The sequence below is a fragment of the Trachurus japonicus genome, chromosome 19 (assembly GCF_045865225.1).
Source record: "Trachurus japonicus isolate A0001 chromosome 19, Traja_1.0".
In the NCBI taxonomy this organism is placed as follows: Eukaryota; Metazoa; Chordata; class Actinopteri; order Carangiformes; family Carangidae; genus Trachurus; species Trachurus japonicus.
This window is the reverse complement of record NC_140925.1, coordinates 4,198,275-4,215,605: the sequence shown is the minus strand read 5'-3', so window position 1 is coordinate 4,215,605 and position 17,331 is coordinate 4,198,275. Positions and strand designations below refer to the sequence as shown.

The following is a 17,331-nucleotide window of genomic DNA, read 5'->3' as shown; positions in this document are numbered from 1 at the left end:
CACTCAGCTGTTGTTTCAAGCCGCTACTGTCACATGATCAGCGACTAGTCGACGTCAAGCTGAAAACGTCATTGTGGAGCAGTAAAGTCGACTAGTCGATTAGTCGACTAGTCTGTGCAACCCCTACTATGTACTATAGTAAACCTTTATATTTTATTGGGGAAGTTTAATATTCATAAATGTAAATTTCAGAATTCTTCACCATCATTTAAGTTGTTTTTGATTGAAGTTGATTATTATTTTAAGTCTTTTAATTTAATTACAAACAAGAAATGTATAACAATAATGAACATACATTTAGAAATGTTTAATGAATAATCTTGTCACAATAACCATAATTATAATTTGCATGGGATACGAGGTCTGTCACTAAAATTTATTTTCCTTTATTGTTAACTTGACTGTTTTTTTTTCTTTTTTTTCTTTTACTTAACCTTTGTTATACTGTCATAATTGTAACTTTATTGTTACTGTTGTAACGAATGTGAGCTGGAAAGACTGAAATTGTTGTTACTACAACTTTAAATAAAAAGCTTTGAAAAAAAAAAAGGCTGGAGGGGGCGGGGCTTAAACACAGGCAGCACAGTGACACCTGGTGGACGACTGTTACATCATCACTACATGATGAGAATTATTATATTATAATAAACACCAACACTATTATAGTTCTTACATTTTATAATAATAGATTTTCACATAATATTATATATTTATCTACGTTATTCTGTATTACATTGAAATGATGTCACACATTCTTTTATTCACTTCTTTTACAATCATTATATTAATGGCTCATCATCATCAGGTTCAGTTTTATTTACTTAAATATGTTTTTATTATATAGTATATATGTATGCATGTGTATATGTATTATATAAATCATTCTTTTTATCTGATTGTATATTTATTTTACTCTTATTACATTAACATTTAGATTTTTTATTTGAATCTATTTGTATATTTATTTGAATTTTTTTTATACATTGATGGAAAAATCATATAAATTATTCTTTTTATGTATTTATTCTTCATTTACTTAAATTTATTTTTTTAATTCCAGGCTATCATATTATTCTTTTTTCCCAATGTTTTTTTTTCTCTTTTCATTACATTAATGGGATATCATACGACTTTTTTTTTTCAATTTACTATTCATCTATTATCTATTTTTTTTTTAGTTTTTTACTGTTTTCTCTCTACAATGTGTTACATCATCAGTGTCCACCACATCATAATCTTTTCATTCGTATGTTTCTATATCTATTTGATGTTTTTGTTGTTATTTACATTATCTGCTCTCTTTGCATCACATATGTTTGTATTTTTAAGTAAAGTCATGAATAAAGGACAGAAACAACCACTTCTAAAACCGTCCTGCTGCTGTTGTTGTTGTTGTTGTTGATACTTACAGGAGTCCTCAATCTTTATGAGGGGGTTGGTCAGGATGGGGGTGTTGGGTGCTGAGGGTGACAGAGGGGGGGTGACAGCGGGGGAGGAGATGGAGGGGCTGCCGGAGCTCCCTTCGCCTTCCTTCCCCTTCTCCCTCTGCAGAGCAGAGCAGCCCCGGCAACACAACGATGAGCAGGGAGAGCAACACAAACACGATGGTGTCAAACGGAAAATCAAAACAACTCAAGAATAAGAATTAAAAATAAATAAAATGAATAAAAAATCATGATGAAAACAGGATTTTTACTGAACTGAGCGGAGAAGACGGAGGCGTCTGAAGCTCAAAGTAAAAAGAGGAAGGAAAGTAAAGATGATGAACTCAGAATGAAAGAACGAGGGATGAGTAATGAATGAGCGGAGGGTGTGATTGATCAGCAGCTGCGGTGTTTTATTTTGAAAAGCCCCCGTGTCCTGCAGGAAGTGGTGTGTGGTTAAACGTGGAGTTTGTGTTGTTGTTGTTTTATGTTTTTACCCGTCTCTGTCCTCCTCCGGGGACGTGGCCGATGTTGCCCAGGGAACCGACCTTCGACTGAACTTTGAACTCCAGCTTCTCGTTTTTGATCTCCACGTTTCCGCCGCCTGACGAAAAAAACAAAACACATTCACAGAAATGAAACAGAGAAGCTGGAATAAGTGGAAGAAGAACTCAGATCGTCTCCTTTAAACGTCATCGGCTGAATTAATTCATATTTTACTGTTGTAGCTTCTGAGACGGAGCTGGTTTTAACTATTTATACAATTATTACGGTTTAGTGCAGAGATTTATAGTCAGATGGAGTCATCAAACAATTTGTATTTTTTTTATATATATATCTATCTTATATATCAAATTTTGGTGAAATATAAAATATGTATTCAGATATACGTACATCCATGTATGTGTTGATCAGTGACAAACAAGGGTTGTCAAGAAGAGAAATTCAGAAATATCGTCAAAAAATTGTTTTAAAAGCATCAGATTTGTTAAAATGTACATTTTGTATTAATGTTGGTTTTCTGTCATTTGAAAAGACATTTGAACCTTTTTCAACAAATAGACTGAATGCCCTTAAAATATCAAAAGGTTTAACCACAAAATATCTACCGTATAAATATTAAATATTTTGTCCACCTACAATGGATTTAAGTTTACTTATAAAAAATATATTTAATTTTGAAACAAATATTTTTTGCAACAGTGAGCAGGACATATCCTCTAATAACGTGTCACAAATCATATAAAATTTGTCAAGATGCATTTTAAAAGTATTATTAGTAGTGTTGCATTGTAAAAGTGAATTACATTTAATCCACATTTAAGTCCAGATTTATTTTCCTGTATATAGTCAGATTTTTATGAAAAAAAATGCTGACATTGGGTTGCATTAAAATGTTAAGACATTTCTTCTTTCTTCATTCAATGAAATCTGACAGTGAAAAGTAACTGTGGCTGTAAAATAAATGTAGTGGAGGAAAAAGTGTAAAATTTGAATTTTAAAATCAAATTGGAATTGAATCAAATTGAATTAATTTGATGTTTTGAACTTGTTTCACTAATAAAACGACATTAAATTATCGTCTTTTTTTCCTTTTTGTAAATGAGAAACTCCACCTGGTTTGTGACGGATGTTAGCCTTCGATCCGCACTTCGACTGGACGGTGCTCAGGTCGATCTTTTTGTGCACAATTTGAACCTGTGAAAAAGCAGAAGCAGAAAACAAACCCAGTGTGAGTGTGAGGAGTAAAACGGAGGTTGAGGTTCACACTGATGTTTGCATGCAGGTGTAGAGGAGCTGAACCTGTTAGTCTGATTAACACGACAGAGGGAAAACACTGATTAGACACTGAGGTGGTTCTGACTGTGAGAGGAGGGAAAAAACTTTAAAGGGATAGTTCAACATTTTGGAAAATTGGCCCATTGCCATAATCCCTATAGTCATATAGCAGTAGGTTCGTTACCTTTAATCGTCGGTGCAAGCTATTTTTAGAACGGCGGAGCAGAGCCGCGAGCTGCTCAGAGCTACGCTACGGAGGCTCATTATGGGATTTCTTGGTCTCCCTCATCAAACTCAAATACAAAAACTCCAAAACGCTCTGGTGGACAAGTTGTGACCTGCACATTCACCACGCTATGAGATAATAACAGAACGTAACCAGACAGAGTTGTTTTAGAGGGAAATTCAGAGTCTGTTTGCTGAAAAACTGTCCCTGAAGGCAACACACATCAGCGGTTTTGCATGAATTTCCCTCTAAAACAACTCTGTCTGGTAACGTTGTGTTATTATCTCATAGCGTGGTGAATGTGCAGGTCACAACTTGTCCACCAGAGCGTTGTGGAGTTGTTGGATTGTGTATTTGATGAGTTTGATGAGGGAAGAAATCCCATGCATGAGCCTCCGTAGCGTAGCTCTGAGCAGCTCGCGGCTCTGCTCCGCCGTTCTAAAAATAGCTTGCACCGACAATTAAAGGTAACGAACCTACTGCTATGACTATAGGGATTACGGCATTGGGCCAATTTGCCAAAATGGTGAACTATCCCTTTGACATTTAAAACAAATCTGTAATATCAAGTTGTTATTTTCTGTGTTTTTGCTGCAGACTGTCTCCATGCATCTCTATTCATGTCTGCAGTGACCTCATCTCAGGCTCTCCTGTCATGGCCGCTCGCTCACTCGCTCGCCGCTAACACAAAGCGCTCTGTCTGTCCCTTCTGGGCTGAGGTCACCACGACCACAACAACAGTCGTCGTTTGTCGGCGGATAGAGAGAGACTCTTTGTTACTGCGCAGAGGCTCCATCTCTTTACGCGTCGACGCCTCGATTTAGCTCACGAACACACACACACACAACACACACAGTTCATGCATGTTGAGGTTCAGGGTGGTTCTGGTCGGGTCGGGTCGGGTTGCTAACGACGCTCCAACACGGATCACAGTCAGATGGACAGGCACAGATTCAACAGAGTTATCGAGCTTCACATTAGACCATGAGCATCACATGACACTGATAAAAAACACTGGTTAAAGAAGCTACATGCTACTTCTGCTACTTAAATTGATTTATTATCTTTTTTTATGGTGTTATAATGTTTTTAGCATTTATTATTATGGTTGTATGGCTCAATATTTATTTATTCAAGTTTCTTTCTGTATTAACTTGCACTGCACTTTGTTTATTTCGTTTCCCTGTACTACAAATGATAATAAACCGGTCTAAGTCCAATGCTACAGTCCTAACATTAGCATTAGCAGCTATATGTTTATTCGTTTTGTCAAGAGATTCGCTGTGTTTACTATACAATACGGGGAGGTCAGTGACTCGGTATCGGAAAAGTGACTAGAGGCTAGCTGGTTAGCATGCTAGTGTCAGTAGAAGAAAAGAAGTAAAACGAGAAGATTGTGTTGGTTTGATGTTGAACTTTAGGACCCGTTGGTTAGTTCTCCAACCAATCAGAGAGCTTGTTACATCCCAAGGTCAACTGGGACTGTTTATCCTGGTGCTAAAGTCCTGAAGCACCATGGAAAGGCTAAAGAAGAGGCTAAACGACTAAGCTAATTGTTAATAGCTAACAGGCAGAGGGGAAAAAATGAAATAAAATTCAAAATTTAATCCAGGTTTGTATTTAGAGTTTTAAGTTATATTTTTTGTGAGTAATACTTTACAATAACAACACACCATTAAGGATTAATGTAGCATCATTAAATACTCATTTGTAAACAATGACACATCCTTTATAAGCAGTTTGTAATTTATACATTTGATTCATAAATGTTGAATCTATCATTAACAAAGAATAAAAATACTATTGAACACATAATGAGCTTCTTAGACACAACTGTGGTTATAAATCACATACCAATAAGTATCAGTGTAGGATGGATGCTTTAATGATCTATTAAGTATTTAATAATGCTAAACTAATGCTTAATACTGTGTAGCTATAATAGAGTTACCTATTTATGGACTTGTAAATGTATTTCTAAATGTCAATGCTAAAGTCCAGCTTTAAATCTTTATTGATAAACCAATTATTCAGCTATTATTCAGCTTTTTAAAATATAAAATGAAGGTAATACTTTATTACATTCCTGTTATAACCCTGTTTATAATAATGTTAGCTGTGTATAATTAACGATGTGTACACACATGGCTCCTTTAAGGTCAAAGGTTGTGATCTGGTAGTACAGCAGCTCTACAGTCGTCAGTATGAAGTGCTCAGGCCTGACGATAAGTGTGTGATAAGACTGTTAATAGGAAGAGGAGGAAGAGGAGAAGGAGGAGGAGGTGTTAAGAGGTCTGGGAGTCAGGAGGAAACGGGTCCAACACACAGGAGGTGTCGTGCTCCTCGGTGAAGATGCATTCAGAAGAAGCAAGAGGAAGCGTTTCAGGCAGCAGCTGCAGCTTCACCCTTGTTGCTGTTTTTTTAATTTTTTTTATATCTACTCACGTTGCCGCCACCGGGTACGTGTTTTATATTATCTTTGGAGCCGCACCGGGACTGCACTTTGCTTAAGTCCAGCTTCTGATCAAGAATTTGTACCTGGAAAAGTCGATATGTGGGGAAAAGAGACGTGTTATCCTGGAGCGTCAGTCAGAGCTGCGAGTGAGGAGCTGGAGAGGAAACAAGTCGGAGGCTGAAGAAGGGGAGTGAGATCTGAACCGGGGAACAGGTCTGAGGACAGAGGACGAGGAGGAACCGGTCTGAACTGGTCTGACTCTGAACAGGTGTTGGTGTGAGCATCGTGACGGCTGAGAGGAGCAGATCCCTGAGTTACTCACGTCACGTCACCACCTCTGGCTTCACGTTGGAGCTGCACTTACTCAAACTGCACTACATTCAGGTCATGAGTTTCAGAGGTTTCCAAACAGATTTCACTAAATACAAATATTAAACATCAGTGTAATTACATTTCTACAGTTTATAAGCTACTTTAATAACAACGTGATATGAAATGGTGAAAGTCTTTATCTGTATGAACCATGGATTCAGTGACACACAGCTACAACTGGAGCAATGTTGAGTTATTATTTGTGTTTTTTATCCTTTAATCAAATTTAAATAACTATTACTACTTATTCAGAGAGTCATAACTCAGTCAAATCAGTTTTATTTATCTATAAATGTCCATAATTGTCTGTTGATCCATTGAAGAAACAGTAGAACAGATCTGCTCAAAGCTGATTTAGCTCCAGTTTTAGCCTCTAAATTATGTAAACTATTAAATTGGATACAAATGTTTATGGTTTGATTATCTCACACATAAATATAAAACATACAACAACAATAAAAATCATTACTATTTTTTTGTTTGTTTGTTTGTTTTTTACATAATTAAGGCTCAGAGCATCTCATCAACATGGTTCATGTACAGATATCTGTGAAGTTTGTTCTGTATTTGTGGTAAAGCTCTTTAAAGCAGAGGGAGGAGGTGGTGGGTGGGAACATGCAGCTGATTCAGTTTGTGTGGAAACAAGTTCATTTAAAAACCTCCGACGTGTTTTGAACTTGAAGAGTTTAAAAAAACAAAAAACAAAAACAAGAAGAAACTTTCTGTTTTTACCAAGAGGGTTGGTTTTCATGATCGTAACTGTAGAGATACTCAAGTCTGGTGTTGAGTTCATCCCTTAAGTTACTCACATTTCCGCCACCGGGTACATGTTTCAAATTGTCTTTGGAGCCACACTTTGACTGGACATTACTATAGTCCACCTTCTCATCAAGGATTTTAACCTGGAAAAGTGCAGAGTCGAGGGGAAGACACCGTTACCCCGCTGAGTCAGGGAGAGGTGAAGACTGAGACCATCAGATCAGACAAATTAGAAAATGGTGTCAAAAAGAGAAAAATAGCATTAAATTAAAATGTTTGTATGCAGCTGGACTGTTTATAGAGATGATAAATGAAAGGTCTCCTCACCTTTCCTCCTCCGGGTGTGTGCTTGATGTTGTCTTTGGAGCCACAGCGAGACTGGACGTTGGTCAAGTCCAGCTTCTTGTCCAGGATCTGCACCTGCACCGTGCGAGAACCAGAATAAAAAGAGTTCAGGAATGAAATAAAAACAGGAGACGAGCTGCAGGAGGAGGAGGAGGAGGAGGAGGAGAAATGAACCCAAACGGGAGGAAGTGAAACGTTAAAGGGGACAAAGATGTTTCATTAAAGCTGCCATCCATACGTTGGCATGGAGACGCAGGTTTAGTGCACAAAAATACAAATATTATGCAAAAACATGACACTGGCTCAGGTGCGATCGGTATTTTAACAATAAGAGAGTTCGCACACCATGCAATAATAATAAAACAGATTACAGATGTCAGCTTTAACACATTAAAACAGTTGTGTCTACGTGCACCTTGAGCTTCTAATGTAAAATAAATAACTACATCAATATTTCAGTGTTTTATCATGAAGCAGGTTGTGTTAAAGTCCATGTTCTGATCTGAGCATCTGTTTTCTAACATGAGCAGAACAAACAGTTGATTTACTTATTTATTTAATTTTTACCAAGATTGATTTTGATGATCATAACTGCAGAGATACTCAAGAGTCTGGTGTTGAGTTCATCCCTCAGTTACTCACATTGCCGCCACCGGGTGTATGTTTGATATTGCCTTTGGAGCCACACTTAGACTGGACATTACTATAGTCCAACTTCTGATCAAGGATTTGTACCTGGAAGAGTGAAAACGTCAGCGTTTTAGATGTGGAGACAAGAGGAGACGCAGCTGCTGTGGTTTTAGTGTGAGGTGAGTGCATGCAACAACTACTTCTACTGTTTAGGTTTTAATTTATTTCCATTAATTTACTTTTGCACCAGGAATAAAAACAAAACAGGAGCAAACAGAGGAAGGTGAAGCGTTTCCTGACTGAGACACTGTTGTGTTAAACTACTGTGAGTTTTTAGGTTAATTTCTTTTTCTCTGAAGATCCTTGGACACGTGACTGTGGTCGACACACAAACACAACAAAGAGCTGAAGTGGTTTTTAATGTTAAAATAAAACTCACACACTCCTCAACCACAAAACCAACACGCACTCATATTTTACTGTTAAATGAGACAAACTGTGGCGACTTGTGTGTGTGTGTCCAGATCTTCTTATTTTTCTGTGGTGCCAACAAAAGCGGCTCTGGAGGCAGAAACACTCTGATTGGTTGAGTCACAATCTAAGTGGGCGGAGCCAAAAAAAACCAAATTAAGAGATTAGTTTGTTATAAAAGGATAAAACTGGTTTATTGTGACTTGGATTGTGATTATTATACAGATTAATTCAGATTATCTAATCAACTTGATTAAGTGTGTTATGTTTCTGGGCCCAGACCAATAATTCTGTGACCTTTGACCCAGTTTAACTCCGTGTTCATGTTAAACTACAGTGCGCTACTGATTCACTGACTGTCAGTTTCTATCCTCTTCTTCTTCTTGTTCCTTCTCCGCCTCTTAGTCACGACAGGAAACAACAACCTCCAAGTTTGTGTGTTGTTGTTTTTTTGGTCTATGGGGAATTTTTTCATTTCAGTTTACCATTTAAAAGGCTGTGCATAATTCAATCTGTGCATAATTCATTGTAAATGTTAATTATGTATATACTGTTAATCACAATTGACAATGTGTGTTTTTTATTTTGAATACAAGGGGTTATATCTTTTCTTTTTTTTTACAATAGTTGTTTGAATGGAGCAGTGCAATTAATGATTCATAATTAAACTATTTCTGATTCTGAAATACAAGCAATCTAGAATAATGCCAAGCTAAACAGCCTCCTGCTGGAGTGAAGACATGAGACTATTATTTGACCTTTATTCTCCAGACTTGTAGTTAAACTCTTCTTTCAGCTCACGCTGTTGTTTCTCAAATATCAGACTTAGCTGACGTCTGGACTCTATGAATAAGATTAGAATAAAATACTGTAGAATAAAACAGAAATCAGATTATTTCTGCCTCCAGAGCAGCCGAGGCTCAGACTGTGTGATGTGTATGAGGAGTACTCGGTGCCACGGCCTCGGTCCCGTTACCTTTCCGCCGCCCGGCTGGTGCTTGATGTTCTCTGTGGAGCCGATCTTGGACCTGACGTTCTTCAGGTCCGGCAGCGGTGCAGCTGCGGCCGCGGCGGCGACCAGAGGAGCGGGCGGGCGGCTCTTCAGCGAGCCGGGTGACTTGGGCGTAGAGCGCACCACGGCGACCTTCTTCACCTTGTTGGCCTCGGCCGCCGCCTTGGCAGCCTGAGCTTGGCTAGAGGGGGATTTGGGAGTACCAGGGCTGCTCTGTCCACTCTGGCCATCTTAAGCAACCGGAGAATCAAAAGGTTTTAAACACGTTGAAGTTCACGGAGGGAATAAAAACAATAAAAGACAGAAAAATTAAAAAAATGAGCCGGGCGCTGTCTTGACTAAAAGCTGACCAAGTTTGATCCAGGTCGGGCCGGATCAGACTGTGGCATCGAGGCCATGCGACGCTGCAACTCTAATGATTTGCTTAGGTTTCTTTTCTTTTTCTTTTTACCTTTATCAATTTTTGGAGTGGGAGGTTTCTTGGCACTAGCTGCATCACAAAAAATATGACACATGATGAACAATCTTTAAATCACAGGTTTGTACAAAATGATACAAAATCAAAATGAAAAGTGTTTAAAGTCAGATGTAGAAATCGTTTGATGCGTACCTGGTTGAGCTGCAGCTTTGGCTGGAGTTTTGACTCCCGGAGTTTGAGACTTTGCACCGGCACCAGTCTGGAAATCGACCACACAGACAATTCAGTTTTTTATTCTTCAGTCGTTCAGAAATCAACGAGAACAGTGTGGATGATGATCATGAGTCCATCCGCCCTCTCTCTAAAGTCCTGGACTGAGCTCAGGTCCGGACTCAGACCTGTACTTACTCCGGGCTGCCTCGGCCCTGTGCTGCTGGTTTTAACGGGAATGGAGCTGTGGCCGTTTCGGGCGGAGGCGGGTGTTTTGTTGCCCTTGGTGACTATGGATGGTCTTTTAAGGGAAGAGGTTGGTGTGGTGGCAGTTTGACTCTTTTTTTTTCATAGGGAGGAAAAATGGATGAAAAACAAAAAGTTCTGATGACAGCGAACATAAAAAACACAGAAGAATGAATCAACCAATGATGAAAAATGATGGAACAGAGTGAAGAGTTAAAGGATCGTTCTGGTTTTATTTTATCAGAGCTCTGGTCTTATTTTTGTCGATCTGGACTTTGTTTCTAACAGATGTGACGACACTGTGCTAATTAAAGTCAGAACATAAATCTGAACACACTATTCAGAAATAGTTCATGACCAACAGCTGTGATAAAGTTGTGTTTAGAGACAAGATCAATCTGTATCGCTCTCATGTCTGAAGGTTAAACTGAAGACAATTAGCTTAGCTTATCTTAGCATAAAGGTTGAGACCATACACAGCCTCTGTCCTGTTCTGTGGTTTGTTTACTGGAACCACTACAAAATGGTTTTTATTTAGAGACAAAAGTACTCGACTCCAATGAAACGGTTTGGGGAAATAGATTTCTTTGTTAAGACTGTTAACTTTATCTTTGCTGCAACCATCATAATTGATGCATGACAACTGAAACTATGACAATAAAAGTGATCACCAAAATAAAACTTATAAACTAGACAATGACTTGTAATACAGTTAAATACAATAAAAGAAATGGATTAACTTAATGGCTTGGGGATTTGCTTGTAAATTATATTCATTAAATTAAAAAGTTTCACAGCATTTTTATCAGCTTGGTGCTTTTATTTTGACGGAAAGGCCTGTCTCTCTCGCCCTGGTTCCGGTTGCTTACCAAAACGGCCCCAGACTAAACTTAGCCAGATGATGAAGACCAAACTTTATATGAAGTCGAAACCAAAGAAACCAACAAAAATAAGAACCAAGTTTGTTTTTATTTCAAAAATAAATCTGAACGATCTTTTAACCATTAACAAAAAAAGGGAAACACGACGTCACCAAATCTCCTGGTCACGTACCTTGTCCGAGGATCCGTTGTCCATCTTTGCTTGAGCTACGGGCGAGAAAGAGAAGTGTGGTCTAAATTAATATTTTTAAATCCAACATCTTTCATTTCTCCTTCAAATCCACCTGAGTGAAAGTGCAAATCTGTTTACATTCACATGGCAAAAAATAAATGAAGTGAAATTGGTGATGGTGGGAATGCAGCATGCAACGTGACCGGTGATGCACGTGGAAACCAATCAAGTGTTTTTTTGTTTTGTTTTTTGTTTTTTTGTTTTTTTTGGGAAGGGGTGGGCGCATAACCAGCAGAGTGAGCAGAGATGGAGAGATGAAACGAAAAGCTAAAGTGGGGAGGGAGGACAACAAGCTTCTCCTCAGGTCAGAGTTACCGTCCATAGAAAGAATTCAGAGGGAGAGTGCTGCATGACAAACGGTAGAAGAAGCTGCGTTGTAAAAAATCAAACAAGTGGAAGGAGTTAACTGAGGAGGGCTTGGTTCTGAACTTGGTGAACATGACAGCAAACAGACCTTTGAAAATAGGGACCGGCACCAGAGACTTTCTGGCTGGAGAGCTTTGGGGGGGTGTTTTCTGGAGTTCAGCGGTGCCGGTGGTCTGAGCCACACTGCTCCTCATCTCTGAGTCATTAGAAATGTCAGGCTTTGAATAGCCGGCGGCCCTGTGCACCGATGAGTCACCGCTGCTGTTTTCAGCGGCGGCCGTGTCAGATGGCATTTGGGTTAAAAGGCTCTCCTTCTCTGAAATGTTCCTGCTGCTCGGTGGAAGATCTTCTGGACGGGAATCAAAGCCAGACTGCTGCGACAGACTCTGAGGGGTTTCAGGGGTCTGTTGTGCTTCTGGGGCGACGCCGTCTTTTGTCTCCTCCTCCCACCGCTTCCTCTCTCCGATGGACGTCAGGTCTTCCACGGCCGCGCTCCGGACCAACGCCGGGTTGTTGATCTCGGCCAGGCACTCGGAGGCGTCCAGGCTGATGGCCCTCTGAGTGTCCACGGCTCCCGTCCAATCCGGGCTCCCGCCGCCGCCACCGGCCTGCACATCCCGGCTGATCCCTGACCTGTTGCTGAGGTCCTCGGAGGCCCACAGGGACTCGCCCAGCCTCTTCCCACACTCTCCCACCGCCTCGTTCCCCGGGTCTGGGAAGTCAAGGCCTTCCCCGGCCGCTCCGTCGTCTGCAGCCGGCTTTGATCCGTCGCCCGCAAACACCAACTCACTGTGGACTCCAGTGCCAGGCTTTGCTAATTTGTGTTTGGAAAGCAGATTAATGATGACATTCACAGCACTTGTTTGTCATCTCCCCCATTGAAAACTAAAAATAAAGAAGGGATGTCCATAAGGAAAAGAAAAGACTCTTGTATTTCAGTAACCAGAAGGAAAAACAAAAAACAAAAACCCAACAGATCTGTACGTAGAAGGCGAAATGCAGGACTGATGAACTGAGAGGTGATTAACGGTGGTTGGTTTGTAAAATAAACATGAAATGGAGATGGACAGTAATGCATCACACCGGGCTGACAACAGCAACATCAACAACACATGATGCATTCCAGTGAACACAATGAACAACAGAGCACCGACGTATCTTCACTGTAACAAGGTGATTAAAATGTGATGCAACATGATTCATTCTCCACAACCGACACTAAATAAACCTGCACAGAGTCTGGAGCTCAACCACACAATAATTATAGACTTAGAGAGTAGTTAACCAGTCGATAGATTCAATTAAAGGTCCATTAAAGGATTTAGGTAAATGCAAAATCTTCTTTTAGAGATCATGGTTTTTTTTCTGTGGTTTTGTAGTCGTTTTTCTGTTCTCTATTTATTCTTAGTCTCTACTGCAGCACAGTTTTAAAGGCGCTATATGAATAAAATCATGTAATAATTTATTAATATGTTATTATAATTTAGAATATCAAAATTAGGCTATATCATTAAATTCATAATTTAACTTAATTAAAACAGATTTTAATATTAAAAACAGTATGAAGTGAGTTTTGGCCAGCAGGGGGCCGGCTCATGTAAACACTGAGATCCAACAAAAACAGTCAAGTTTTCTAAAAACCAAAACAATGAGTTTAAAGACACTCAAATTATCTAAATAATCACGTGATCATTTGTAGGTTTCTCAGTGTTCACATGACATCACATTTGACTTATCGTATTTTTATGCAGCTTTAATTTAAAGACACACTCTTTGATTTAAAGTAGTAACAAAATGTAATTTGTAATATGAGCTGGTTCAATCTCCAGCAGAGATTAAGTTGTTAAAAAAGAGCAAATGTAGAAAAGTAGAAAATATACAATGTAGGATAAGTAACACTAAAATCTAAACCTTATCCCAGAGTTAGGTCCATAGATAAAGGAAATCAACATTGAAATACATAAAATATACAATACATATATAAAACACTAAATAAAATATAGGTAACTTGAAAAATTCAAAGTCAGAATTCATTGTTAATGCTATTTCAGGGGATTAAGGAGCTAATTTACATATTTAATTATCTTTTTTTACAATTTTTTGAGCTTATAGTTTATTAATATGTCATTTAAATGCAAAATTAATTAATCAATTTATAATCATAATCATGAATGTCTCTTAACTGAATATATGTAAGGTGTATAATTATTCAGGGAGGTCAATCCAGACTCTTTGATCTCATTGACTAAATATAATTAAAATGTGTGGAACACACTATAAGATGAAGCAGCTGCTCTGCTCTCAGTGTGTGTGTGTGTGTGTCCACCTGTTGCTATAATAACTGAGCTCATATCTGTGTCCTGCAGTAAGTAAACGCAGCCTGAGTGTGATCAATAAGACATGAAGCAGCGTACCTGTTGAAGCCGCTGCTCCTGCTGCTGATTGAAGGCGATGAGATAAAATGGAAAGACAAGAGAGCACGGTCAGTAACGACTTCCTGTCATTCATGACTGATTAATACATTCACTGCAAAGAAATCAATACAGAGCCCACATACAGTAGATACAGCGCCTCCACGGTTAATGCACAAGAGCCCAAAGCAAATAACGGTCAGATAAATATATCGTTCAAAATCATAGGGATGAATATGCAAGAAGGCACAGAGCGGCGGTGGTTATTTAAGTGCTGCCCGGTGCAGCTGTACCACACCTAAGCTGCTGCTGCATGTGGTGCTTCAGCTGCTTTTAACATTATTCTGGCCGTGCTGCTCCACCGGGAGCTGCTGCATCTGCTCAAGTCTTAAATCTGCCTGCGGTCTGGCCGTTGCTTTCATTCTGAAATAGCCAGGATGCAGCCATCTTTTTGTTTAAACAGATTTTTTTTAAATTTTTTTTTTAAAGAAGGGGAAAAGGACGTATTTGTCTCTCTGGAATCTGGTCATGATCATGTAGCAGCTCTGAGAGGAGGCAGAGTGTTAACGGTCAGAGCAAGCATGGATAAAAAATAAAAAACAGAAAGAAGCCGAAGAGGAAACAGAAACAAACCCAAACAAAGTTGTTGTTATTTTTTTTCCAAACATGATGCTGAAAGAAAACAAAGTCAGAGCAAACACAAGAGCAGCAGTCGGCCATGTTGGAAGATACGCTGCTGTCATTTCCTGCCAAGAGTCAAAACCATCGATCTTACTCTCATCATGTCAGAGGTCAACATGAAGCTACAGTTAGCTTAGCTTAGCTTAGCACATGTTGTACCTTATGTGTTTATAACATGACGGTCCAGACTATTTCTTGGCAGCAAGATAACAACAGGAAGTTACTGCTCTCAGCCAAGAAATAGTCCAGACCAGATCTCCTTCACACTGGTTTTTGTTTTGTTTGAAAAATAAGATTCAACATGTTCTGACATTGTTTAGACTTGTTTTTCATTCTTTGTGGCAATGTTGTATGTATCGTCCCTGCAAAATAAACATTAAAATAAATAAATAAATAAATAAACAATGAATAAATTAATCAAATAATAATAATGAACTTGTCACATTTTATTTTCATTACTCGTTTCGTGATCAGTGAACTGGTCTCAGATCGGTGAAACAAAACTCACCAGAAAACTGAATTGTTACCGGTTCTCAAAAGTGGGAACTCTCTGCCTTTTCTTGGTTTTACGTTGTAGTTAACTGATTATGTTTTGGTTGTTGATAATCGTGTTTTCTTCACTGGTTTCTAATGTTTTATAGAAAACAGACTCAATAATCATGAATATAATCAAGAATATAATCATGGCATGAGAGTGGATTCAATCCTGTTCATCTTGGCAGGAAACCGAACATATGTATCTTCCAAAATGTCAAACTGCTCTGGAGAACAGATGCTTAAAAAACAAAAACCAAAGCAGAGGCAGCTGGAAGAAAATAAAAATGAAGCGCAAGCTCAAACAGCGGTGTCGTACCAAGCTGCCCCTCCTCTCCACAGGGGGCGCTCTCCATTACTGAGAGCTGGGACACAACTTCAGCGCCGCCCGTCTCTGCAGACGTCTCTGCTGCTGTGGGATTAAACGGATGTGAGTCAGTTTATTTCTGAGGATCCACCACTGCAGGTGCTGATTGTCCTGTGGTCTCAAAATGCATCATAGAAAAGCACAAAAACATAAATATAAACAGCAGCGGGAATATAAGCAGCGTTCAGAAGGAAAATTAGCAAATTAAAGACCCTCCAATCAAGTGTCAGCTTTGTTATGGTCCATATGGTGTTTTTTTTGAATAATAAACAACAGCATGACTGAGAGTTTCCACCTTCAGTCAATGAAAAGCAGATTCATACATCAAACTAAGCAACCAATCCAGAAGTGAGGACGTGTAGATTTGTTAACTAGTGCTGTCAAACTTCCCCCCAATCCCCCCAATTTCTAATGCTTCTTATGTTAAATATTCTAATTATATTCAAATTTTTAATGGTTTTTTTAGCTCATTATACCTATACCAGCTTACTATTATTACTACATCATGCGTCCACTAAAGGATATTCCAACCAAATCTGTTATGCAACATTTGCAACACCGCCCCAGCCGAATAAACAGACAATTAAAAAAATTCTGCTCGTATATTTGAAGCTGCAGCTCGATGACGTGCACAACAACAACAATATTGTTTGTTTTATCAACATGTTAACTACCCCGAACGTCGCGACGCACAATGTTAATTTGCGTCGTTGCAGAAGACACACATTCGAACAACAGTTTCACCTTCGAATGTTCTCATTTTTTACAATAATTTGAATTCTGTGCGAATAGTGAAGTTCGTACAGCCCTAGAAGAAACATGCAAACTATTGTGTTTTGATCTATTCTGAACTGATGCGAACTCTTTCACCTGTATATCTGGATCAACAGGAGGTGGGGTCGGGGCTTAAGGCCTGAAGCAGGAAAGAGCAAATGAGCTGGAGTGAGTATTTCAAACATGTTTGGAGGAAGTTTAATAAACAAGAAGGATAATTATGCACCTGATGGTTTCTCTTTCTTAACGTCTTAAAACTGGTCTGACAGCTTGGTTCTGGACTATCTGAGTTCCTGTGACTCCACAACATGAATTAACCACCGTCTCTTTGACTGATGAGGTGACAAAAGCAGAAATTAGGAGACGTTAAATCCTAAATCTCCACCTCTCCGAGCTGACTCAGCTAAATCTGCCCCTCGACCTCTTGTCGGGTCACTTGTGGTATTTCTCATGTTCACACACACTCAGGAGTTGTTAAACAGATCAAGGAGCCCCCTTCAGCGCCGCCGGCCCCTCCCTCCCTCCCTAATGCTCCTCTCTGGACAAGCTGTCACTCTCAGTGTTGATGATCAAAGCCGGGCCTGACCCAGACCACAGCCACCGTGGCTAAGTCACACAGAGCCGCTGTTTTCCACGTCAGTCAGCGGATCTGTGGCGATTCTCCGTGTCCTTGCTGCACTTTATGTGTAGTGACAACACGGCTACATGTGTCTCGCTATCACTATAAATACACCAGAC

The 17,331-nt window shown here is 39.3% G+C and overlaps 1 protein-coding gene across 19 annotated transcripts in view; it reads right to left on the bottom strand.

The window, feature by feature from the left end:
• mapta (microtubule-associated protein tau a) overlaps positions 1–17,331 on the bottom strand; it is a 36,874-nt gene that overhangs the window by 4,155 nt on the left and 15,388 nt on the right. For 2 of the 19 annotated variants that reach the window (XM_085760692.1, XM_085760697.1), the window contains exons 4-16: positions 15,772–15,864; positions 14,241–14,261; positions 11,401–11,435; positions 10,300–10,440; positions 10,084–10,150; positions 9,925–9,963; positions 9,438–9,703; positions 8,003–8,095; positions 7,343–7,435; positions 5,875–5,967; positions 3,041–3,122; positions 1,922–2,028; positions 1,410–1,545 (exon numbers count right to left, since the gene is read on the bottom strand). In XM_085760692.1, coding sequence (XP_085616818.1) covers positions 1,410–1,545; positions 1,922–2,028; positions 3,041–3,122; positions 5,875–5,967; positions 7,343–7,435; positions 8,003–8,095; positions 9,438–9,703; positions 9,925–9,963; positions 10,084–10,150; positions 10,300–10,440; positions 11,401–11,435; positions 14,241–14,261; positions 15,772–15,864 — 1,266 coding nt within the window. Of the gene's footprint in view, positions 1–1,409; positions 1,546–1,921; positions 2,029–3,040; positions 3,123–5,874; positions 5,968–7,065; positions 7,159–7,342; positions 7,436–8,002; positions 8,096–9,437; positions 9,704–9,924; positions 9,964–10,083; positions 10,151–10,299; positions 10,441–11,400; positions 11,436–14,240; positions 14,265–15,771; positions 15,865–17,331 lie in introns of all 19 variants that reach the window. The other 17 variants (XM_085760701.1, XM_085760702.1, XM_085760696.1 and 14 more) reach the window with 15 other exon arrangements.